The sequence below is a fragment of the Eleutherodactylus coqui genome, chromosome 2 (assembly GCF_035609145.1).
Source record: "Eleutherodactylus coqui strain aEleCoq1 chromosome 2, aEleCoq1.hap1, whole genome shotgun sequence".
Taxonomy (NCBI): domain Eukaryota; kingdom Metazoa; phylum Chordata; class Amphibia; order Anura; family Eleutherodactylidae; genus Eleutherodactylus; species Eleutherodactylus coqui.
Genome location: NC_089838.1, coordinates 251,945,826 through 251,972,137, shown reverse-complemented (window position 1 = coordinate 251,972,137; position 26,312 = coordinate 251,945,826). Strand labels below are relative to the sequence as shown.

General features: G+C 43.9%; 1 protein-coding gene across 4 annotated transcripts in view; it reads left to right on the top strand.

The window, feature by feature from the left end:
• Window positions 1-26,312, top strand: part of AKAP13 (A-kinase anchoring protein 13) — a 189,155-nt gene that overhangs the window by 45,127 nt on the left and 117,716 nt on the right. For all 4 annotated transcript variants that reach the window (XM_066592822.1, XM_066592824.1, XM_066592823.1 and 1 more), the window contains exons 3-4: window positions 6,453-6,600; window positions 22,448-22,744. In XM_066592822.1, the coding sequence (XP_066448919.1) occupies window positions 6,453-6,600; window positions 22,448-22,744 (445 nt within the window). The remainder of the gene's footprint in view (window positions 1-6,452; window positions 6,601-22,447; window positions 22,745-26,312) is intronic.

Sequence of the window (26,312 nt, the reverse complement as noted above, 5' to 3'; positions counted from 1 at the left end):
AACACATGCATTGGGTTTGTCTCGCGCCGAACGGGGGGCCTATTGAATAAAAAAAAAAAACGTTTTGGCGCGGGACAACCCCTTTAAGTGCTTGACAGTTGTCCCATGTAAGAGGACCCTTGAAATTGGCAAGTGGCAAAATGTTTCTATGAAAGTATAACGAATCTGAAAACTTTTCTCCATGATGGGAATTAAATTCAGAATTGCAAAAACAGCATTTTTAAAGGGTTATCTGGGGACATACTTATAAGCCTCTTCAAATAACACCGCTCTTACTCACCCTTTTACGCACCCCCGCTGCTGTCTGCTCTCTGGTTCCTATTGAGCTTCACTTCCTGGTGTTCAGGACCATTTGATCGCTTCAGCCAATTACCAGCTCCTTTCAGCTAGTGAATAGCTGCGGCGTTCACGTCACCCAGTTTCGGATCGTGATCAACTCCCTTCCAGGAAGGCAAGTTGAGCGGGACTCGAGAGCTTCGGAATCGTAAGGTTTTGAAATGGTGAATTAATTTGCTTAATCGCCCGGCCCTACTACTAAGTGTGCGCACATAATGGAGAGGTCTACAACCCCATTTACACTGACAGATCACGACAGTTTAAGTGACAGTTTTGAGCGATCATCTTTGCATAGTCAATAGTAGCTAAGTGGCTACTGAAGAGCTATGCAGGCGGATTGCTATCGCTTGGCGAACAATACAGCTGTTCTGCACAAGCAAACGGCTGTATTGTTTTCCGCGATTACAGCACGCGTCCCCCTGTAAACTACCAGTGGGGCACGGGCTGTAAGAGTCTTATCAGCGCTACCGACTGCGATAACAGCCTGCACCACCGATGAGAGTTCATCTTAAATTGAGCGACGAACGACCTGTGCATGAAAACTGCACAATGTCCGCATTTAAAGGCAACGGTTATCGCTCAAAAAACAGCTTTGAGCAAATTTCCAGCCAGAATCGTTGGGTCTAAATGGGCCTTAATACACTTTATACATCCACCTGCTGCACACAGCTGGGGAACAGGAAGATATAGAAGCATTCAGATGACCCTTTTGAACTGTCCTTTCCAGTATTTCTTACTTTAGATTATAAGGGTCGTCCGAGATGTCAGAGGCTCTTCAATTGTAACCTTTCAAATCCTGATGTCGGTCATCTCGCTATTGGACGCATCCGAAAGTGATCCCTTTCTCATTGGGCCAGTTATTTCCACAGATCCTTCTGCAGAGCCTTTAAACTTTTCTCCACACATTACATTGGAGTACTTGATATGTAGGTCTGTTTCCCTCCAGCATTGATGTTACTGAAAGCCTGAATTAATTGCGATATTTAAACTTTAATCCTGTTTCCTTTTTTCGTTTTTTTTTAAAAGCCTTGATGTAATATTGTCCCGCTGATTGGCAGGTCCCTTTATCCACATAATCTCTGCTGGAGTCAGGATTTGTCAGGGCCACTTTCAGAGATGAAGCGCTGTCTGTGCTAGCCTACCATTGCTAATCTCTGAAACTACAGCATATATTACACCGCACGCCATGTCATCCTGGACTGCAAATATGGATTGTAGAACTTGTGATTGGGTGCCGCTATTTCCAACTGATTTGTACCACAAAGAGGAGGTATTGGCTTGCTGCATTCTGATTGTAGAAAGGCTATTCCTTATAATTCATCGTGCTGGTCATTACCTTCTCTTATGCTGCTTTCTCTCAGAATCCTGCATTGTTTCACTCTGTAGACAGTGCTAACTTTGATGGCAAGCATATTGCAGGTTTCAGGAGTTATCAAAAATATGCATCTAAAGTGCTGGAGTTTCGAAAGACATTCTTCAAGACTAAAGGCCCATTTACAGGCAAAGACAATCTTTCAAACAATTGAAAGATTGACCGTTTTAGCGATCATCCTGCATAAAGTGTTAATAGACACCAATGCCCGTTAACACTTTATTAGCTTAATTTGGTGTAAAAGAGCATCCGGAAGCTGCCTGCAGAGCACAACATGTGGTCTGAGCTCTGCACATAGCTCCATTATTCTCGCATGGGCTGTTGGCAGAATACAATGTAATCTCCAACTCCCGTGCAGAACACAGCGTGCTGTTCCTATTATCTCTCTCTGGCCAATGGATAACAGCGATCATTTAAAGTGGGAAAAAAAAGGTGTAAAAGCTTGCGTTTCATCTCCCCTCACGGATCATATCCATGAGGGAGGATGAAATGACGTACCTAAGGCCCCCGGATTTATCTGTGGACTTTACCCCAGCTTTTGCGCACGTGCCCGTCGCCAAAATGGCAGACGCATGCGCAAAGCCGTGAATTGCCAGGGTAATTTAAAATCTCCCTGCTCCTGGCTACAAAACTTAGCCGAGAGCCTGTAGATTTCACGGGAGCCGCGGTGAGCGGTTCCTGATTACGTGTTCGCCGTTATCCAATGGATAATGGCGATCACGTAAAAGTAAAAAAAGGTGAAGCTTCATCTCCCCTCACCGGTAAAAAGTTTCATCTCCTCTCACCAATCACATCAGAGGCCTCCGTATTTGAACCCCAATGCGATCCTCCTCTGTGAACTTTCCCGGATTCTGCACATGCGACCGCCGTCAAAACACCGGACACGTGCGCAGGAGAGGGGGAACTCGAACTCAGGGAATGTAAAATCTTAATGCTCCTTGCGATCAATGGTCGCCTGGAGTAGTGACCTCGTTCTGTGGTCCCCGGTCACGTGATTAAAAGGTAGCAATCTACCTTGGGCCGGTCTCACACGACCGAATAGGAATTATGTGTCTGATCCGCAGTAATACGCGGATCAATCGCATTGGATTACAGAAGTCCGCTCACATTAGTGGGTCGGAATTGTGTAATCCACTTGCAGAAAATGGAACGCAGCATGTTCTATTTTACTGCGGATATCCGTGACATAGAGCCCATTGTGCTCCATGGTCAATAATATACCCGCAGCCCATACGCAACTACATTGTGTACAGCGACAGTGCGGGAAATGTAAACAAAAAAAATGTACTGCGCATGACCGCCTGTGTGAGTACACAGTTATGCACAGTACATTACATGGCCATGTGAGACCGCCGCACCTCCGCAAGCTTACGGAGACTCAGAGCGCCACTTTTTACACCCCATCACTGCCGATCAAGAAATACCCCACAAAAAGCATGAGAGGAGGGGGGATACATGGTTTTATTGCCTCATGTGCCCATCCCAACCAGCCTCTGTAATTACCCCTCTCTTCGGAAATACCACACAGTTCACATTATTACTTTTATCTAAGATTTAGGGAATGCCAAAAATGGTGGTGGGGGGTGGGGGGGATATTTTTAAGGTGTCAATTTTTTCATTCCGTACAAGTGAGCAATGGGGCCTGGAATTTATTCAGTTGTGCCCTGCAATCCAACGGGTGTTTCCTCCATTATAGGCCTAACCATGTGTCCTATAAGTAGGCGGGAATGTTTCTGAACACTGGACAAATGGGGGTATCAATTTTGGGGTGAACTTCTGAATTTCTATTTACACTGTACAAAAAAACCTGTTTTTAAATTGATGCAATTGCCAAAAAAATGAAAATCGTAATTTTTTTCCTTCTGCTTTGCTTAGATTCATTCAAATACTGTGGGGTCAAAATACGCAGTACACCCCTAGATGAATGCGTTGAGGGGTCTATTTTTCAAAATGGGGTTATTTGTGGGGTCCTCCATTGTTTTGGCCGCTCAAGGGCTCTACAAGTGAGCAATGGGGCCTAAATCACCTTCAAGCAAAATGTCCTAAAAGCCATCGGCTGCTCCTTTCTGTTTGGGCCTCGTTGTGCATACAGACATAATATTAAGGCCACAATGTGCAGTTTTTTGAACAGCGGACAAACAGGGGTATGCATTTTAGGGTGTAAATCCTCATTTTCATGTGCACTATAGAAATGATATATTTGCAATAATATGAAATTTTATTTTTACTCCTCTAGATTGCCTTAACGCCTGAAAAGAAACTGTGGGGTCAAAATACTCCTGACACCACTCAGTGAATATATTAAGAGGTGTAGTTCTTAAAATGGGGTCATTTGTGGGAGTATCTATCATTCTGACACCCATGAGCCTTTGCAAACTTGGCTTGGTGTACGAAAACAGTGTTCCTTAAAATGATGAAAAGTAATGTTAAATTTGTACTTCATCTAAATGGTTAAAAAAACGAAAGTTTTTTTCAAATGTGCTTCCAGAATAAAGTAAACAGATGGAAATGTATATCCTATCAAAAATGTGTACAGTATGTTTGCACATATTTGAGATATTACAGTTGAAAATGTGAAAAAATGACAATTTTTTGTCTTCGTCACTAAAGGGTTAAGAAATGACATGAAGAACAGTACATTATCCTTCTGGAATATCCATCATTTTGTGGTACATGAAGTTCACGACGGGCCGCAAATGGTCACCAAACAGTGAAACACAGCAGGCATCGGACAATGATGTGTTTAGGTGGAGCGGTAGACCCAACCCATGCCATGAGAACACACCCCACAGCAGTATGGAACCACCAGCCAGCACAATGCCTTGTTGACAACTGAAGTCCATGGCTTCATAGGGTCTGTGCCACACATGTACCCTACCATCAGCTAGAAACAGTTGGTACTGTGACTCATCGGACAACACCATATGTTCTCTAGGATCCAGTTAGCAACCTCACGAAACAATGGGACAAGCCTGTAGTGGCTGTTATAAATAACACATCATCATGCTCAGATGTAAGCACTGAAGGGGCTGCGGTGCTTGCAGACGTGCCTCGGCCCCTTCAATCAGCTGTTTGGCGGCAGTCACAAGCTGCGATTTTCCCACCGATCAGAAATTGGTGACCTATCTTAAAGATAGACCATTTTAAAAGGTTGGATAACTCCTTAGTGTTATTCCATGAAGCATTTTTATACCAAAAATTCTAAAAGGCATTTGCAGTGTTTCTAGCATTAACAAATATATTTTCCATTATTTTTTGCTGCCATGTGTTCCCTTGATGCTGCTGCTTATCTGTGCTGCATGGGTAGGCACTGGACTGAATACGGTAAGTCTCCTCCCCCCTCTGGCAGCTGACAGTATAGTTCTTCCTTACCCCCTTCTGTAGAGGCTCTACTCCTTCTCTGACAAGCAGAAAAGGTATTCCTGCCTGTTGGCTGTCTTAAGCCTCCCTCACACAGACGTGGTAAACCCTCAAAAATAGAACCGACACCGCTCGAAAACCGTGGTGCTGAAAAGAGCTGCGATCGAGCGGCTGTCTGAGTGGTCCTATTGAAAGCAATGGGAGCGTTATACTACGATTAACGCGGTGCTGAAAGCACAGCACTAATCGCAGTAACAAATGTCTGTCGTGAAGTACTATGTGAGTAAATGTTATTACTTTTAATTTCATCATTGCTTAATGAGTTTAAAGCACCAAATTATAAACCTTTTATATCCATTTAAAGGGGTTGTCCCATCAGAGATGGCCTCTTTCAGAATACGGCTCCTGCATCTGACACCTCTGGCATGCAGGGGAAAGCTGTGGCCAGCTAGTCTTGGCAAATACAGTGTTTGACTGCCATTCAGATGAATAGCCATCTTTGTAAGACAAGGACATCTTGGGTCTACCAGTAGGGGAGCCGTTGGTAAAGAGCAGCTCTCCTGCTAATACGAGGTCCCGAACAGAGGACTTGGCTAGATTCTGTCCATCTGACCCTAATAAAGTATATGAATAGGGGTTGTCTTCTATTTTACTACATACATACAAATGGGAAGATGGAATAATGCCTCTACAGCGCCACCTCTTAGAAGGCAGCATTCCTGCAAGTCAATGTCTGACCTTTTTTAGCAAACCATGTAACAATGACTGGGAATATAAGCGAGAGGCTTCTCCAGAAAGAAAAGATAACTGTAGGCAGGCAGACAATTTGGGGGTTTTTGCTCATCATTGTGCAGTAGGTTGCTGGCTGGCTGAGAGACCTATAACTTGGGATAAAGTTTCTCCTTAGACAGGGGCCTTCTAGTAGGTGGCGCTGTAGAGGCATTGTTCCCTCTTTCTATTTGCATACATTTCCCAGAAGAGCATGCATGACCTTATAAGTATCCTCACACCTTCTAGGTTCTCTCCCTAAGGAGAAAGTTTACCCCTCCTGACTTGCTACTCACAACTAACTTTTTGACCAACTCGATGACCGACAAAAGCTATCGGGTTCTTTTCTCTGCATACGCTTGCATTATGAACCTCGGTGTTGCTGGTGATTTTCATTCCAAAAAAATATTTAAACACTTGTTTTTAAAATGTTTACGGTAGAAGAGGAGACTGTCTTCACAGTAGCCCTCACCCATACAAGGTCTTCAAGCTTCCATCGCTTCTCTAGTGGCTTCTTTATAGCTCACGCATTTCAGAGAAGGATTGATTTGTCCATGTTGTGTACATGAATCAGGATGAATAGGATTACTAACTGGCTTTTTGTTTGGCCTCTCAGGGTGACTCTGTCCTTACAGTGAGCCTCACCGAACAGAGTGAACTGGAAGACGATGTTGTGTTCTACCTGCTGTTTGCTGGCTCCACTCTGAAACATTTAGCAAGTGCTCGGAAAGTAGACGCCGCAACCCTTGAGACAGTCACCCCAGGTGAGCGCTTCTATTCCTTGCCCTCTATTCTTGTGTGTTTTTATATCTGATGGTTGTAAACTAGAAGAAAAAAAAACCTTAAAAGAATGTGCATGCAATTTTAATTGCGTCTACCTCTCTATAGGCAATAATATGCATAATTAATTTGGTGTCTTTGTGAGGAAGTGAATACAAGACAGCTACTTTAATTGATATGCATTGATCTTCTGCAAATTACCGGGCTAAAATCTGCTAGTTTATGAAATGTCGGAGGAGTTAGTAGCTCTAATTGTGGTGCTGCCAGCTTCGTGCCTCTTTCATTAGTGACTGCAGACAGATTGTATTTGAGTTTACAGTCCGTGAATTGCAGTGAAACCTCTGGCAGAGATGAGGCCAACGGACTGATCACATTGAATTAGTGCATTACACAACATGAATCCAAAATCGGGAACCACCCAAAATCATGTTCAGTTGAACTCCTACAGGAATTGCCATTATAGATTAGTCTACGGGCTTGTTCACACTGGCGTGTGCATGTTGTGCCTGAGAAACTTGGGGGCAACACTCATCAGACTGCACATGCACGTTCGCTCATGCGCTGTCTGATCTACTCAGATCATGCATGTCCTATTCTCTTCCATGAAAACAGGCAAGAATAGGGCATGCAGCGGTTTTATTTTTTTCCTAGTGCCCATGAAGAAACAAACATGTGAACAGCCTCATGGGCCATTATGGATCATGTGCTGTCCGTGCAATGCACTGACGGCACCCGGCCTGATTACATGCCCGTGTGGGTAAGCCCCTACTATTGTACCTAAGGTGTTACGTACTGTTGCCATTATTGACGGTTCGCCCTGTTACATGTGAGGGGCACCCATGGACGATCCGCAGTTCAAGTCGCCCACAGGGAAACATAGGTGTCTGCACGTGAATTAAAGCATGCGGATTTGATTTGCGGATCTTTAAATGCGGACATCACATAGAGGCATGCTCCATTTCAGTGTAGTTCCCGCACAGATGGCTTCCATTGAAGTCAATGGGATCTGATCCATGGCCCATCTACAATTTACATTGCGCAAGGGCCACAAATTCCGTCGGAGAACAGGAGTTTAGAGGAGAAAAAAAATTCCACTGCTCTTCCGCATGCATCTGCAGTCAAGAAAAAACACCTGGACAAGGTGGCTGCGCGTAGGGTGAGATTTCACTGTCGGCTCCCGCATTCGGAATCCCACCTGCCCGTGGACATGAGGCCTTAGTTATAGCTGATTTTTCTGGGCCCCCAGTGAGTGGGACACCCTGTATATTTCCCCTTCAGTAGCTGGCTTGGTTGGCTACACGGCTTCCTGCGTGGAAATCGGCTGTTTACCAGATGTGCCAGCCCCGAAACCCAGAAGGACCAGTTTATCACCCTGGCAGCTGTTGTGGGTTTTTGTTTTTTCCACCATATTGTTGAGATTTATGTTCAGTTCCACTAAGATGTTGGTTCCACTGTACCAATCTAATCTCCCATAGAGGGCCATGTTGCTTCTCACATGAATTGTGCTAAAAATTAGTGAAAGAAAAATCTCAGCATGTTCTATCTTGGTCTCTATTATGCACGCATACACGCCAAGATTATACATGGCGATTGGTGGCGCGCAGCGAGTACGCAATGTCATTGTATACTTGCTGGACAGCTCTCCACGATTTACGGCCGTCTGGCTCAGGTACAGATGGGTAACTGCATATGCTCTTACATGATCATCGCCTAATGATGCCATTTTTAGGGGATTGTCCTTATTCATACAAATGTGGAAGTTGTTGTGTTTTTGCTATTTGGTGATTTATTTGTGAGTGGTTTTCTGTAGTGGCAGGTGTTTATCTCTCCATGGCGTGACTAGCTCTTATCTCTAGACAGCACTAAAGCCACAAGTCCTACTGTGACAGGCGCTGACCAGACTGTCATTGTGATTAACAATTTATGAGGTTTAACTAGAAATCTAACCTGGTTGTTTGATAGTTTTATTATTTTATTGTTGTCCGTGTGCAAGAAAAGAATTGCCTTTTTAATTACCGCTCCTTAGTTTGAATGTACACCGACGCTTTGGTTTGAATACACGTTCTATTCGGGAAATACATTTACAGAAATACCTTAAACTGCTTTTGTTACCATGTTTTATTTATCTGTCAGTGGACCAGTGTGAGGGCTTATTTTATTTTTGGGAAGAGCTTTTGGTTTTCTTTTTGTACCTTTTTTTGGTACATAACTTTTTGATTGCCTTTTGATTAATTTTTTTCCCTCATGAGACCAAAAAAAAGTGCAATTCTGACATTTTCATAACTTTATTTTTTTTCCTTTTTTTCTGAGTGTTCACCATGTGATATTTGAATTATTTGGGCATTTTAGATACAGAAATGCCAATTTTCTTTATTTTTCACTTTTGTTGATGTAATGACTGTGAAAAGGGAAGCTTTTAAAGTATTTTTCTTTAAAAAATTTTTTTTAATAAAAAGTACTTATTAAATTTTTAAGTATCCAAAGAGTAATTGAACTGGTAATGATCTGATCACATGTACATTTATACTGCAGCGCAGGGCTAAATGCAATGAAATGCATGGTAACCGAATGGCATCCCACAATCACAACGGGTCATTCTGGAGCCCCCTCCCTATGTTGGGCTGTTCTAAATGCTGCCGTAATCAGCCAGGATTGAAGATCTCTTCGATCCTGTCTGTTGTAGCCGACATCTGCCATTTATATTGTTGGCTTGGCTCACATGACCCGGCAGCCCGTTTTGCGCGCCATGACTACTACTGAAGCGTCACTGCTACTAAGCAACTTGGTGATCCTCCTCCAGGGGTGCCGAACTACTACAGAAAATCTGAGAAACTCCCACTGAAAAACACTATCCGAGTGAACACTGTTATAGAGGGCTAATGTGTTGTAACAGTACCAAAATGTAGGGATCAAACTGCATTCCTTCACAGTGTTAACTTTCATACAAATGGCAGCCAGATTGTCGTATGTCTGAGGAGGAGAATTTGTGCAAGGATGTCCACCATTATATAGCAGAATCAACCATGCACAAATTGGTGCTGGGACCAGGAGAACACCCCAGGGGTCCCCCCACTACATGGTAACCGTTTCTCCAGCCATAATCTATGTGGTATGAACAAGAACACCAAAATACTGACCTCAAAAACATTTGTTTATTCTTCATATATAGAGCAGACCTCACATAGCCTCCAGTCAATCCAGTGCCTTGAGATAAATCACCAAGATGGAGTATATAGTCACACCGAAATCTCTGCTTGTCGGCATACAATTCCCATCCACACAGTGGGGAGGGATCTGGTTCTCTCCTTGGGATCTACAGTCACCCAACCAAGGCCAACATTATTCATACATAGAGCAGCCCCAATGTATCCGTCAGGATCATTAGAAGAACATGTTAATCCCTTTAGGGAACATGCTGTAAAGAGTAGGAATACATTTGAGTTCCATCTTTTTGAGCCATTTAACTTGACCCTCCTAGGGTCTGGCCCATGATCGATGACCCTAAAACGCAATAGGCTTATAGTGCTCTTTCTCAATGAAGTCTCAGAACTGGTAAATCCATGGACTTTATCTGTAAAGTGCTCTTATGCTCCACCAAATGGGAAAGAACATACACTACCGTTGAAAAGTTTGGGGTCACATTGAAATGTCCTTATTTTTGAAGGAAAAGCACTGTACTTTTCAATGAAGATAACTTTAAACTAGTCCTAACTTTAAACAAATGCACTCTATGCATTGCTAATGTGGTAAATGACTATTCTAGCTGCAAATGCCTGGTTTTTTGTGCAAAATCTACAAAGGTGAATAGAGGCCCATTTCCAGCAACTATCACTCCAGTGTTCTAATGGTACAATGTGTTTGCTCATTGGCTCAGAAGGCTAATTGATGATTAGAAAACCCTTGTGCAATCATGTTCACACATCTGAAAACAGTCTAGCTCGTTACAGAAGCTACAAAACTGATCTTCCTGTGAGCAGATTGAGTTTCTGGAGCATCACAATTGTGGGGTCAATTAAACGCTCAAAATGGCCAGAAAAAGAGAACTTTCATCTGAAACTCGACAGTCTATTCTTGTTCTTAGAAATGAAGGCTATTCCATGCGAGAAATTGCTAAGAAATTGAAGATTTCCTACAACGGTGTGTACTACTCCCTTCAGAGGACAGCACAAACAGGCTCTAACCAGAGTAGAAAAAGAAGTGGGAGGCCGCGTTGCACAACTAAGCAAGAAGATAAGCACATTAGAGTCTCTAGTTTGAGAAACAGACGCCTCACAGGTACCCAACTGGCATCTTCATTAAATAGTACCCGCAAAACACCAGTGTCAACATCTACAGTGAAGAGGCGGCTGCGGGATTTTGGGCTTCAGGGCAGAGTGGCAAAGAAAAAGCCATATCTGAGACTGGCCAATAAAAGAAAGATTAAGATGGGCAAAAGAACACAGACATTGGACAGAGGAAGACTGGAAAAAAGTGTTGTGGACGGATGAATCCAAGTTTGAGGTGTTTGGATCACAAACAAGAACGTTTGTGAGACGCAGAACAAATGAAAAGATGCTGGAAGAATGCCTGACGCCATCTGTTAAGCATGGTGGAGGTAATGTGATGGTCTGGGGTTGCTTTGGTGCTGGTAAGGTGGGAGATTTGTACAGGGTAAAAGGGATTCTGAATAAGGAAGGCTATCACTCCATTTTGCAACGCCATGCCATACCCAGTGGACAGCGCTTGATTGGAACCAATTTCATCCTACAACAGGACAATGACCCTAAACACACCTCCAAATTGTGCAAGAACTATTTACAGCAGAAGCAGGCAGCTGGTATTCTATCGGTAATGGAGTGGCCAGCGCAGTCACCAGATCTGAACCCCATTGAGCTGTTGTGGGAGCAGCTTGACCGTATGGTACGCCAGAAGTGCCCATCCAACCAATCCAACTTGTGGGAGATGCTTCTAGAAGCGTGGGGTGCAATTTCACAAGCTTACCTCAACAAATTAACAGCTAGAATGTCAAAGGTGTGCAATGCTGTAATTGCTGCAAAAGGAGGATTCTTTGACGAAAGCAAAGTTTGATGTAAAAACAATGTTATTTCAAATACAAATCATTATTTCTAACCTTGTCAATGTCTTGACTCTATTTTCTATTCATTTCACAACGCATGGTGGTGAATAAGTGTGACTTTTCATGGAAAACACAAAATTGTTTGGGTGACCCCAAACTTTTGAACGGTAGTGTAAGTCGTTTCTCCTACATGAATTGGCCCACAAGGGTACGTAATCCTATATAAGGAACAAAGGTACACATGCATGTTGTATTCTGCATGTTCTTACCGTGTATGATGTGTGAACCCGTCCCTTTTCACTAAGTTGTTGCAGCAATAGTAATTGAGACAAGGAAAATTACCCACTTTGCAAGTAACACTGTTAGTCTAGGTCCAGGGTCTATATTCGATTTGACCAGTTGATCTTTCAAATTGGGACTCCGTCTATATGACATCTGTGGATTAACAAACTCCTACCACTGTGTGGTGCAAATGGCTTACAATCTGATGCCCGATGTTTCTCCCTAGGTGCCAGCAAGTCCTCCCATAAATGTTGTCTCACCGTATCCCTGTACTTGGAGTACAAATATGTATGATAACCTACATTTTGATGTTGGTTTTATGCTTGACAGAGACCTGTTGGTTTTATATGTTGCTTTATGGAAGAATAAAAGCATTTTTATTACTGCACCTAACATTTTTCTGCTATCCTAAGGATAGGTCATCAATAGGAAAAAAGCCCAAAGTTCCAGACAATCCCTTCAATGAACTGGAGCCGTTCTACTACTACAGAAGGGAACGTTCCTGCAGGTGCCGTCAGCATCTCTAATGGAATTGGATTTGTCTGCATCTCAGCAGCTTTATAATCCTTTCCAGTTGTCAATGTATTCATGCATTTCTAAGAGGAATAATAGAGGAAGACACAACAGTTCTTGGGGATCCTTCCGAGAGTTCTCAATTATTTCATGGAGCATACAAGGGTTTAGTAAAACAAGCGTTCCCTTTAAAATGTAGAATCGAGTAACTTTGCTCTGCATCTTGCTGCCATTCATCCAATTGATGGTTGGTGGAGAAGGCCAGTGCCAGTCATTGTTCTTCTGTAATATCCTCTCTTGGGGTAGGTTCACTCAGTGCAGATTTTGACACTGATCAGCAGCGGATTACACCCTTTGACTTAGAAGGGGTGAAGTCTTAAAAATTTGCACCAACAGTGTAGAATTTGATGCAGATTTTTTGCTGCTGAAAACCCCCACCGATTCCACACTGTGATGACCTATCCTTATAGTCAGTCTGGAGTCAAGTTTTGTGCTGTGAGGAGACGCATGGCGGAAAGGGATTTTAGGATATGTAACAAGTACGGGCCACACAATTCAGAACTGTCTAATTTGAACCATTATACGTATTCTAAATATTTTTTCTAAACCATAAATAAACGGAAAAATCGCATAAAAGGCTGCATTTACTGATACTTGAGAGATGCGGGGGGGGGGTTGAAGTGCTGGTGCACTTAGGTGTGGGACAGATCTGACCTATTTAGTGAACATGAGTGCATATACGACTCATTATTACGACGGACCAATATACACTACCTCAATTTCCAATGCATCCGCTCACACAGACAAATAGACGGCGTATAAAAACGTTGCAACTTAACACGACCGAAATACGGGCTCGGTGATTATACGGTGGGTAAAAAGATAGAACTAGAACTATCTTTTGACAAATATATGGCAGCGACTCCCATAGATTCCAATGGGAGCTGGAAAAAGAAAGGCAGGGGGGAGGCATTTTAACAGCGACCAACACTGCAAAAAGTTTACAGACGCCTCTATGTAGGCAATGGAAGGCATCCAGAGGACTTATGCCGAACGAGGGCTTTCAGGGTGCAGCGTATTTTTCCACTAATGTGAATGGACAAGAAAATGCTAATTAAGCACGGGACTTGAACGCCATGCATCTCGCTAGATGTCCACTATGGTAAAACTATGGGGGGGATGACAGGGTTTTCGGGAAAGGCCCGCAGTCTGATCATGTAATCTTAGGCCCCCTGTCCACGGGCGTTGTGAAGTTCCGCGGCAAATCGGCGCCGCAGGAGCCGCACACGAATCTCCGTCCGTCAGCCTAATCTGATAGATAGGTTGACCATGGAGAATCAGGGCAATTCGCATTATGCTGCGAATTACCCGCCACCAGCAAGGAATCGCAATGGTTCTCCGCTCGTGGACAGGGGGCTGGTGCTCTCCATAGCGATGCTATGGACAGCTTCGGCCGGCGTGATTTGCCGGCAGTTTACTGCCGCCGAAATCGCTCCCGTGGACAGGCACTCGTAAGCATTTGGCTGTTTTGAAATGTCTTTCTTGCGCGGGTGCAAGCAGCAGCATCCTAGTCACTCACCTCTCCCACCTACCCCTCGTTGCAGTTCTGCTTGGCCTAAACTGGACTTCCCTGTACACAAGGCAAACAGAGTTATGTGGGGAAACTTCTGATTAGTTTTTCTTAACTGAAACAATCTTTTATGCTTTCTATGGATACTCTTAACCCCTTGAGCTCCCGAGTTTGTGTCTGTCTTGTTGGTTTGGTCTTGTTGTTTTGCCGTGCTGCCCTGTTAAGCTGAGGCATTGGCAGGCTTACGGTAGGCATGTTGTGCCAGCTTTGTGACTTGTGTTAATATTTGGGCTTCAGTGGTTTATTACCTCATACACCGTACGTATCGGCCTTGTGGTCAGATTTGCTGTACTCTTGGTCAGTCGGCGGCTGAGATGTCAGACTATGCATATTTCACACCCATGATTAATGTGTGGATTTGCAGGCCTCTGCAGTTAGGTAGCGCATGACATAAACAAACCACAGTTTCTAAAACACTGGTTGCCTGGTTATTGTTTTAAAGGGGTTTTCCGGGTTAGTTATTTCTTTTAACGGCAGCCAATCATAATAAAAGCAGCGATCCTCACCGCCTCCCGGCCCCGCCGCTCTTGTTCTTCCTGGTGTAATGGTGATGTTCAATATACATGTGTCCAGCGCAGCCAATCGTACCCCGCCGAGGCATGTGATTAACACGTTACAAAGAAAGAACACATGAATGCACAAATCACTGCCAACGGCCACTGATACAAGGGCGGGTATGGACACCACATCCCTCAGCATGCAGACAGCCACATTGCTACATTACATAGGTGAAGTATACGGATTACCGCTTGTCTATTATTGAACACACTGTATACACATCCCAGCGCAGGGAGTACAAGCGCTCATATAGCATCAGTTGCAGAGCAATTCCAAATAATGGGGTGATGGCGCAACGCCTGAGATAGAAGGCTGTTTCAGACTTGGGAGATTAAAAAAAATTTCCATATTGATTAATTAGTAACCAACACATGTTATGAGTTTCAGGCCTAAGTTCCTTCAAAACTGGCTGGATAAAAGCAGTAATGGTAGCATGTAGGATTATTAAGATAGTAAAACAGAAGGCATATAAGGCTAAGGCCACGCACACATGCGCTTTTTACCGCAGCGTTTTGAACACTGCCGTATAACTCCCACTGATTCCAATGGAGCCTCGCAGACATGCATTCGAACGTGGACTTTTAAGCACTGTCTGCTCTATTTTGCAGTGCGTTCATGCTTTTTAACGCACCTCATCACCTATCACAATGATGGGGTGCGTTTAAAACCACTGTCAGACTAATGTGGCTAGAAGCATTAGATCACCTTAAATACATGGAAAAGCTGTGTGCCAAAGACAAAATGAGACGCGACAAATGCTGTGCCACCTGGATGACTTGGAGCCAGTTCCGCGCCTCTGTGGATTTGTTGGTGTGGCTTGATAGCGGAACCCTTCCTGCGTCCGCCACTCTTACGTCCTTTTTTCTTTTTCTAGATATTTCTCTGATGGATTAATCAGCCCTATTTTTTTGTTTATAAGTACTTCTCTTCATTCTCTATTAGATTTGTTTTTACAAAAAAGTATTAAGAGTTCACACAGGGCGGTTTTTCCGTTGCGCTTTTGCCGCAGAAGAAATGCTTCTGCGGCAAAACCGCTTCAGAGGTTAATTTTGGCTTGCGGATTTTTCTTGCGGAAAAATCCGCAAGCTGTTTTTTTCTGCAGCGGTTTTAACTTTTTGCCACGTATTTTGGTGCGGATTTTGCTACGTCCATAGAGGTCTATGGACAAAAAAGCGCTGCGGAAAAGACAGAAGAATGGACATGCTGCATCTTTGAAAACCGCGCCACAGTTGCATTTCCGCATTGCGGCTGTGCAGATAAAATCCGCCCTGCAAAACTCATTTGTACTGCATTGCACTGCAAACGCAGCAGTTTTGCCGCAGTGCGGATATACAATGGCAATCCGCGGCAAAACCGCAGCAAATCCGCCCCGTGTGAACCCAGGTTTAATCTAGAGTTTCACATACTGTTAAAACAGATTGCTTAATAACAAGAAACAGCAGATTGCAGAATGAAGACAACCCCTGTATAGTTTAATTTATATATTATTGTCATGTTTATACAGTTTGTATTTATCACATAACGCTGGCAGTCCAAATAAAACTTTTTTGAACCATAAAACCACTGTCAGACGCAGTAACATGTGTTCGAAAACGGTGATAAAATGGCGTGAACAATCGCTGTGTTTTGCCGACACCGTGTGAGAGTGGCCTAAAGCATGAGAAAAGAAGAAAAGCAAAGAATAGGAAAAATACAGAAATGTACTAATGAAAATAAAGATGCAATCTAATGTATGTAAATACTAATGTGTGAAATGGGAGGATATCGTACTGACAGCAGTTAAAAAAGGAAATCTAATTAATTATTGGTGGCTGATAAAATACAGGGCTTTTACTGAGAATACATAGTATCCTAGATACTTGGGCCATCAAATCAAATGGGACTAACATATAAACTGAACGCACTTCCTTTATGGATAGATGTGCTATGCAGATAAAATGTTCAACATCTTTATGGCAAAATGTCCTGGTAATATAAATATCATAGTAGATTAGGAAAAATACATCAAAGAAGTAATGAAAGAAATTGGCAAAAAAATGACCACTATATATTACAACAATCGAAAATCCTGGTCAACAAATTAAAACCGCCACCGATAAATCACATAAAATCCCTATTGATAAATCACAAAAAAAAAATAAAATGGCAGACTTTTAAAAGACGTGTTACTAAGAAATGTGTTCTCAGAAAGATTGAGGTTTTATATGATCAATGGGTTGTGGTTTTAATTGTTGACTATGGGATTACGATTGTAATATACAGCGGTCACTTTTTTAGCCAATTTATTTCCTTATTTATTTTAATCTACCATGATTCTAATTTATATTACCTAGATATTTTGCCACAATTAAAAAAAAAAAAAAAAAAAAAAAAAAAAAAAAGCCTTCTATTTTAAGGGTTGCACCTACGGCCCATTAGCTTTAAATTCCCAGCAGCTTATATGATCATGCCCTGTTAGATGCAGTGGTGGCACCAGGGCTGGCAGCAGCTCATCAGCATCTTCATCAAAACTCTTTCATCTGGATTCTATTCCAAGTTGAAGTTGCTCCACCTTTTCTCTTGCTTCCCTCCTTTGCATTCACCATCATGAGTTGTTTTTGCAACTGCATTTTACTCTGTGTTTGATCCATGTTGTGTGTACCCGAAGGTCCAATGCCCACAGCCATATTTACACTGCGGGATCTGGAACGAGCGTTCGCCTCCAGATCTTTCAGCCAATACCCCATAGGACATGCAAGGAAAACTCTTTTCCATGCCCACTAGCAGAAATCATCAGCGTTTTCTCCCCCTGCTTGCGAAAAATGGCGGATCCGTCCGGCTGTGAGTCATGGCGGATCTGCATCATTGTCGGCGCGAGTCTCTGCACTGCACGTGTGCAGCGACGCGCCAGCTGGCATATTCGCAGAGCAGAGAGAGAAGACAACTGACTCGCGGGGGTCAATGCCGGGGCACAGGGTCTGATTTCGCACTCTGAATCTGACCATGGGCATGAGGCCTAATACAGAGCTAATGTAAAGCTATGTATATGGCTACATTTTTCACAGTTCTGTTTTAAAACTTAGCATGAGCTACTTTTGTTCATTTTGGCCTTAAATATTTGCATGCATTGGTATTTTCTATCTGGCAAATACGGCTCCGTATGTAGTCAGTAGAAAATAAAACTGCTGATGGCAAATATGGAAGCAGATGGGGATCAATGATGATGGATTACTGATCACAAACTGTTGCAATGTCCTCTGTAACATGTCCTGTCACAATACACAATGTGAACCTGGCCTAAAGCAGGGGGATGCTTAGATGTTTCTACATTTAGATTACTATAGTGTTAAAGACTAAACTTTTCAGAATCCTAAACCAAGGAATGGGGGGAGGTTTTAGTTCTAGAGACTGCAGAGCTGTTATGCAAGTCAGAAGTTAAATAGCGGCCGTTACTAAGGATCAGTGTAAGATGGGTAAAGCAATTTGAAGTGTTTCAAAAATTTTATGTAGCCTAAGGCCGCTTGCACAAGGCTGAGTCGGATTCCGCTTGCCAGAGCCCACAGCGGAATCATTCTCTGACCACAGCCGGCGACCCGACGTACCCGTCTTACTACTTCATTATTTGTACTGAAGATGGTCCAGCCAGCGAGCTGTCAGGCATGCGCTGTACAGATATTTTTTTCTTCTTCCAAATGCTTATTTTTCTCACGCCGTTGCTAGGCGATGACACGGGTACACGCAACCTATCCACAGTGTCAATTGCGGAAGGACAAAAGGTCGGATGGCTTCCATTAACCTCAATGGAAGCTGTCCATGCAGAATAAGTACTAAAATGGAACATGCTGCAATTTTTTTGAACTTCCCCCTTTCCCTCTGCAAGCGGAAATCGTTGATTTCTGCTCATGTGCAGGAAGAAGCACTTTTCCATAGCATGTTACGAACCGTATTTGCCGCGGATCCGTGGTTTGGACTCCGCAATGCAAATCCGTTCGTGTGCAGCTTGCCTAAAGGCTATGTACACCGTTGCACCTTTTTTTTTAATCAAGTAGTTTTTGGGACTGAAGACTTTGTCATTTTGGTTCTCATTTAAAATTTCTGATGGGAAAACAATGTAGGTGTAGAAATCAAACAAAGCACTGCCGACTGGAGGAGTGAAATGTTAACATTCTGACAGTAAACTGACTAGCTCCTCCCATGCCGTGAACGTGCTGTTTGATGCCGCTGGGGCATGGTGGTGGAGATCAGAGGGACAGAGCAGAGAAAGCTGCTATTACAGATGGTTGTGATTCACTGCTCTTATCCGTAATGAGGGAGAATGGACCTGCAGCTCCTCAGAGAAGATGAGACATAGCTGTGTAGTATTGAGTGGGTGTGATTATGCTACACAGCCTCTGAAAGATTGGAGCTTATGCACATTCATTAGAGAGACCAGATGATCAGTGCTGGGAACACCCTGAACAAGAAACTTGAATGTAGGGAGAACATGCATACCAAGTATGATGCCATCTAAATGCATTAGAAAGAGAGCTTCTGCAAAAAGTGCATCATTTTTCCCCACATGCACTTAGTAAGGTGTGTATTGATTATCATGAACAAAAGTTTTCATAGCTTTTATAAGAAATTTATTGTCTTTTGCTGCTCTCTAAGAGTAGCATAAGGTAGTTAGAGGCACGCTGATCGCAACAATATGTCTATCTTATGTATCTGTGAAGCTGTTAGTAGTATTGTATCAGCAGCAGCACACCAAGGATTACAGGAAATAGTCCTGGATATTCATGTTCTGCCCACCACTCATCCAGTCACTGATTGACAGCTGTCTGCTTATTGCTGTACATGGGCGGTCACAGTGACTGAAGGATGGCCTGGGCTAGCCGGTAGGTAGTTACAGATTACCTTTAAAGCGTTGTCTTACCAGGACAATCCTTTTTGGAATAAAGCCTGCCTGGCAATCAGCTGTTTTTTCCAAAGTTGCTGCAACCATCATAAATGTATTATATGGCGCCCTTTTAAGTGGCTATTTATGTAATACTACAATTAGAAGCTGGGTCCACCAGAGCAGTTGCAAAGGTTTATATGGGACACATGGAAAGGAATAGAACACTATTCTACACCTTAATAAAAAAAGAACAGAGGTGGATGTGCACTTTGCAGACTGGAAACATAAGTGAGGTGAACCATGTAAAACTTTTTCCTGTTCTTAAATAGAGCACTGGCCGGGACTAAGTATAAGATGTTGGTGCTGTGCCGCCTGCTTACCTGGAATTACTTGATCCATAGGTGCTATTTTAGTGAGATAGCAGAGCTCTATAATTATATTGATGATAGAGTATCCTGCGGGTGATGAAATGGGGCAGAGCTGATTCTTCACCTTACAATTGGGTAAATGGGAGCTGCAGTAAGCCTGTAAGATCCACTTTACTAATGAAATGCTCATTTCTCCACTAGCTGCTCCTTGTAAAGCGGAGGGATCCTGCAGCTGCTCACATGTAATTGGATTATGGATTAAGTTCTATTTAGACAAATGACGTTGCCGAGTGTCGTCTACCTGTGAAGCTACTCGCCCTCCGCTCTGCGCTGTCAGATTCTACTTTTCTGCAAGCGTTCTTTGTGAGTTTTGTGACATCAATTCAGACGGTTGCCCTCAGTGTTTTGTATATAAGGATTTCATCTAGAGACCAGTTTTTGAGTCACAATGAGAAAGGTTCGTTATCATAGATCAATGTGTTAAACGGCGATTTACGGAAATGTCCTTTTCCTTCAGATAGCCAGGTGACAACTCCTGCCCGCCAGGCAAAGACGGCCATTGTTGCCCACCGAGGGCTCTTGTGAGTGGCCTCATGCTCATGATTTGAGTGGCATTTCCACTTACTTAAAGACTAATGATAAATTATCGGTTTGTCATTGAGCATCTTTAATTAATATGGTCAGTTGGTAAGCTATTTATTATAATTGGCAAGGGCAAACTAACCTCAACTAGAACAGAAAATACAATAATTACTAGTGGTTTTCGTCTGCTGAATCTTATTAGAAATTAGTATACATTTTTCCTTTTGTCCTATGATTTGCATTATTGGCAGTAGTGATCAGTTCAGAGGTTTTAGTTTTTCTTTCGGGAACACTTAAATTAGCTGTAAAAGCGTCCTCTCAGGACTTATTGCCACGGGCAAGAATCTCGTGTGAGTTTTTTGTGCTTTGCGAGAAGCACAAGTATGAACGCCATTCTTTTGAATGGACTTATTCACATAAGCAATCCCCCCCCCCTCCCCCTCTTCCCCTGCCTGTCAGGAATCGGTGCATCGGGGTTTTCATGTTGGAGAAACTGGACAAAAACTGAAAGTCAGGATGAGATCTCATCGCCACACAATTAAAGAAAGACAGAATTATCTGTGGCGGAACACTTTTCTAGTCGCAGACACAACATGGAACACATGAAAGTCAGTATATTAAAAGGCAACTTTTGACACAGGGCTAAATTCTTCAAGAGGATACATGCCTGACTGGAAAGTATGAGAAATCTATAGCAGAGTTAACTCTCTGGCCTGGTGACCCCCTAATACTAATTTGGAGACCATAAAACTTTCACATCTTTATCAGTGGACTATTTAAGTATTTATTTCTCTACTCTGTCCTGTTCTGGCATTTTTTTAAGTGCAAATTTATCACATCCAAGTCTATGCCTTTTTCATTAATATGTGTGTATATATATTCATGCCTCTTCGGATCTATTTCATTACGCTTGAGAAAGGACCCTGAGTGAGTTTGAAAGCTCGCTATACCATCATGTATTTTTGCTAGCCATATCTACAAGATTACGTGGTTTCTCTTGCTGGGAACAATCACACTTTGCTCTACTGGCTAACACCGTACCAAACCTTTTTCATTTGATAAAAAACGCAGCATGTTCTATCTTCTGGCGTCTCGCAAAACACCTCACCCATTGTTTTCAATGGGATCTTAAAAGAAATGACACTAATTCTGTGTGCTGTGAATGCGAGTGCAATGTTTCCAATTGGAAACCATGGGAAACGCTTACGATCCCCTGCAATAAAATTCTTGGAGGGGTTTTAAAAGAATAAGAAGTTGTTCCCTATCCTGCAATAACAAGAGAATGGAACATAGGAGTCCTGTTCTGCAGATCGTCAGGGGTCTTGGTGGTGAGACTCTCGCCAATCAGGTTATCCCCTATCCTGGGGAGGGGGGGGGGGGGGGGAATTTGCTTTGGGAACAGCCTTTTAAAGCTTCGATTTCCAGTAAGTGGGTCCAGGTTTAGGCAAGCAGCACGCGGCCGAATTTGCATTGGACTCTGCAGCAAATACCCCCCCCCCCCCCATAGCATGCTATGGAAAAGCGTGTTTTCATGTTTACGAGCGGAAATTAATTGCGATTTCCAGTGCGGAGGAAAAATCTCAGCATGCTCTATTTTAGTGTGGTTCCACACGGACGGCTTCTATTGAAGTAATGGGAAGTTGTCTGATTGACCTGGGAAAGGCAGGGGTTTAAAAAAAAAAAAAAAAAAAGCTGTACTGCGTATGTCCGATGGCTCGTGGTGTGGACCATCCACAGTACAGAAGAGGTGGCTGAATGGTGGGTACACTGGGCAAAGGGTCGGATCCGTTGCGGGCTCCCGCATGCGGAATCCGACCTGGTTATGTGCAGCCAGCCTTAGATAGATCGATAGATATGCATGCTGCCCTGATTCATGGTTGCCATGAATATATATATATATATATAAGCAAGTTGGATTTATTCTTGTAGTGTAAATGTCATGTGTAGGTTATGTCTCTACTATAACTTTGTCATCTGTCTTCCTTAGGCCATGACTGCTGCGAGCAAGTAAAAGTGCTGCTGTTTGCTTCTAAGAAAGGTCTGTCTGCCATAGTAGCACAGGAAGACTTTGAGTTTATCAAAGACGAAGCCTGTGAATCGGCTCAGTTTCTAGCATCCAGCGTTGGCAATCAACAAGCTCTGCTATTTGCGAAGTTTTTCTTGAATAAGTCAAGATCGTCTCCTAGGGATGCAGCCGTACTGGATAAGAAGATCACATTGGCTTTTCGACATTTACAGTTACCCAGTGGATGGAACGTTTTGGGCGAATCACCCTGTAAAACAGGTAATCATCATGGTTATATGCTAAGGTACTACAGAATATATGACAGATAATTAAGCCTATCTTAGTGAACTTAATGCTTGCTTTGAAATGAATAGGACCTACTAGAAGAAACTTATAAAAGACCATGGGGTGACATTAAAAAACTGAAGCTGTAGAACACATCAAAAAAAAATCAAGCACCGAGGAGGAGTTACTGGAATTAAATGAAACTTTCTATGTGTGATTGTAACATTGCTATAAGTGATTACAATATGAAAACAAAGGGATAATTTATTGCAAAAAAGGCTCTAGTGGTATTAGTGTATCTTGACGCCACCGGAAGCCGAGGGTTTGACAGGAGTAAAGGCCCCTGTCACACCCCTCGCTCCCGATGGGCTCAAGAAGGTAAGGTCCTGGAAGTAGCTACGAACCGGGGAAGCTAGAAAAATTGTGGGGGAGCAGAAGCGGGACCTATGCTGCCGGGGGAGTGGGACCCAGGGTCGTCAGTGACCACTCCCGCCTGCTTTGGCCGCAGGGAGAGCCGCAGAGGAAGCGTACAGTCGTGGACATCAGAGGGGACACCTGTCACAGCACTGCCGCCTGCTGGGCCCTGCTGTGGGAGAGGAAGCGCCTTGCATCTTTTCAAGTGCTGCAGGAGTGGGACCCAGGGACACCAGCGCCGACGACACTAGAAGCTCTCCCAGATGCTGTGGCTGCAGGGGAGCGGCAGCACAAGACTACTTTGGGCATGCTGCGGGAGCAGGGCACAGCAGCGGGGACGCCACTCACAGTGCTCCTGGCTGCTTCGGTCACAGGGGGAGCGGCAGCGGGACTATACTGTGCAGGGGACGGAGGGGGGGCTGTCAGCTGTGAGGCTTAGGCAAAGCACTGTCTGACAATTTGTGCCAGGAATGGAGGGTTAGGGTGAGGGATACATGTAATGGTGACCCCTTCCCCCACAGTGGTTGCAGTAATGGTGGTGGCGCCCCACCCAAAGCCATAACTTATCTCTCCTTGTAGTTTGGGCGCAGCTCCTCCTCTTCTCAGTGCACTCGGTAGTGTGCGCGTCTGGAACGCTTCCTCCCTTCTCCTCCTCTTTTGCGGAACCAAGGAGGAGAGGTCAGAGGAGGAGGATCCCTGGCGCACAGACTGATGTGTGCACTTGCTAACAACGCTGCTAAATGACTATCGGTTGGGGAGCTGCGGCACCGCCGGCTGGTATTCACTATCTTAGTGAGCAGCCGTTGGCGCGTATGTTAACAGAGTTGGCCCCCTAGATCTCCCCATACATGTTCTATTTGTGATAAATCTGGCGAGCGTACAGGCCACGGAAGTGTGGTAATGTGGTGGAGACATTTCTGTGAGCCTCCCCCCCCCCTACTCTTGTGTGTGCTGGAAAATACCTCTTGGAAGCTCTGCCATGAGAGGGACACTTGTAGCTGCAGGATGTCCTGAACATATTGCTGAGCTGTCATTGTTCCTCGTACTACTACTAGGGGTGACAGACTGTCGTATGCAATGGCCCCCTAGACCATCACACCAGCAGTTGGGGCAATGTGCCGCTCCACAGCAAAGGCAGGTGGGTCAGTTTCAAAGGCAGTACACTTAGGCTTCATGTCCACGGTAAAAAGAAGATTTAAAATCTGGAGCGTTTTTCCTGCTGCGGATCCGCGCCACATAGGGATGCATTGGACAGCCGCAGGTAGTTAAATACCCGCGGATGTCATTTTCCCCTTGAGGCGCAGATTGCGTGTGCGGGAAAAAAACCGCGACATGCTCCATTTTAGTGCGGGTCTCCCGCGGTGACGGCTCCCGCAGGCTTCTATTGAAGCCTATGGAAGCCATCTGGATCCACGGTACACCCACGCCTGAATTTCTGCTCTCCGCGCACGAGAGAGCAGGAGTTAAAATAAAGAAAAATGTAGTGCCCGGCGCGTGTGAAGAAAGAAGATCCTGCCGCAACGGAGGGCGTGTCCGCAGCGTCCGTAGAGGTGAGTAAATTCTTCTTTTTCGCCTCATGTCCCCGGGAATGGAGAGACCCTCTGCTGGATTCTCCATGAAGAATCTGCGGCGGGCCTGATTTTCCCCGTGGACATGAGGCCTTAGTGGGCTCTGTTAGACCAAATGTCCTTCAGCCAAGCGCCTGGAAATGGTTTTGGCAAACAGTGGCCTGTAACGATGGTGCCACCTGTCTCTTGAGTGCAGACAATGAAACCCACTTCAAAACCCACAGCAAATTGTGCAGGGTTGGAGGTGGACATTCTGCTTGAAATCAGCCCTGTGTGGACCCAGCCTTATATAGGCTTCAAGAAATTGAAATGCATACAAAATTTTCTAATATAGAAAAGTTAATTCCTATTCATGTAAGGCAAGTGGTGTGGAAGGGAATGTCATCATTGGCTCCCTATGCAATGACAAAATATAACCCAAAAGATTATAAAACTGCTATGAACATAGCAAGCCTATTACTTGGTCAATGCTGTAACAACAGCGAGGCAGTAAATGCCATGGATACTCAGATAATGGTATATAAGCAGCTGTGTGTGGTGGAGAAAATGATAAAATAGGTCAGCACTTCCCAATAGAACTATACAGGTGCACGTTAAACCATAGCTGCAACATACAATAGAAGCAGAACCAAAAGATGGCAGCCGCACTCATAATAGATTTACTATCAGAGGTATACATACCTATAATCAATACTCTAACCACATTAAATAAATTGATCAAATCATATTGGCCCATCTACAAATGTCCAGGTGACCAAGCTTTCAGATGGGTCCTAACTAGAGATGAGCGAGCACGCTCGTTGAAGGCTGCTACTCGATCGAGTAGCAGTCTTATCGAGTAACTGTGTACTCGCCCGAGCAGCATGCGGGTGGGGTGGTGGGGGTGGAGAGAGCTCTCTCCCTCCTCCTTCCCCCGCATGCTGCTCGGGCAAATACACAGTTACTCAAATAGGCCTTAAACGAGAGTGCTCATCCATCTCTAGTCCTAACACTAATGCCAGGTGGTTTAATCTTAACCTTTGAAAGATTAAACCACCTTGTGGTAGCATTAGGACCTATCTGAAAGTTTGGACGTTGGTAGATGGGCCAATATGATTTGATCAATTCATTTAACGTAGTATTGATTATAGCTATGTATACCTCTGATAATATTCAATCAAATTTTATTAATTTTCCAAAAAAATATTATAGAGACCTAGTTCAACCGTCATAGTTAACTTCACATGACCATGTAAGTACAGCGTTCATCGCATCTTGGTATCATGTAGCATATAGCATAGGCTAGGTAACACCTAATATTTCCTATGTCCCATATCAAAAATTGTAATTTGCACACTATAAGATTAAGAATCAAAAACAAAACTGGGTGGGAAGGGAGATGGGGGGGGGGGGGGAGCAGGGGAAGGGGAAAGAGGGGTCAGGGGGGATATATACCTCTGATAGTAAATCTATTACGAGTGCTGTTGCCGTCTTTTGGTTCTCCTCCTATAGTGTGTGTGGTAGAGCCCATAAGACCAGAGAGGCAGTAGATTTACTCGGTAGTGAACTAGTGGTGTACAAGTGTAGCTGGCAGCATGTGA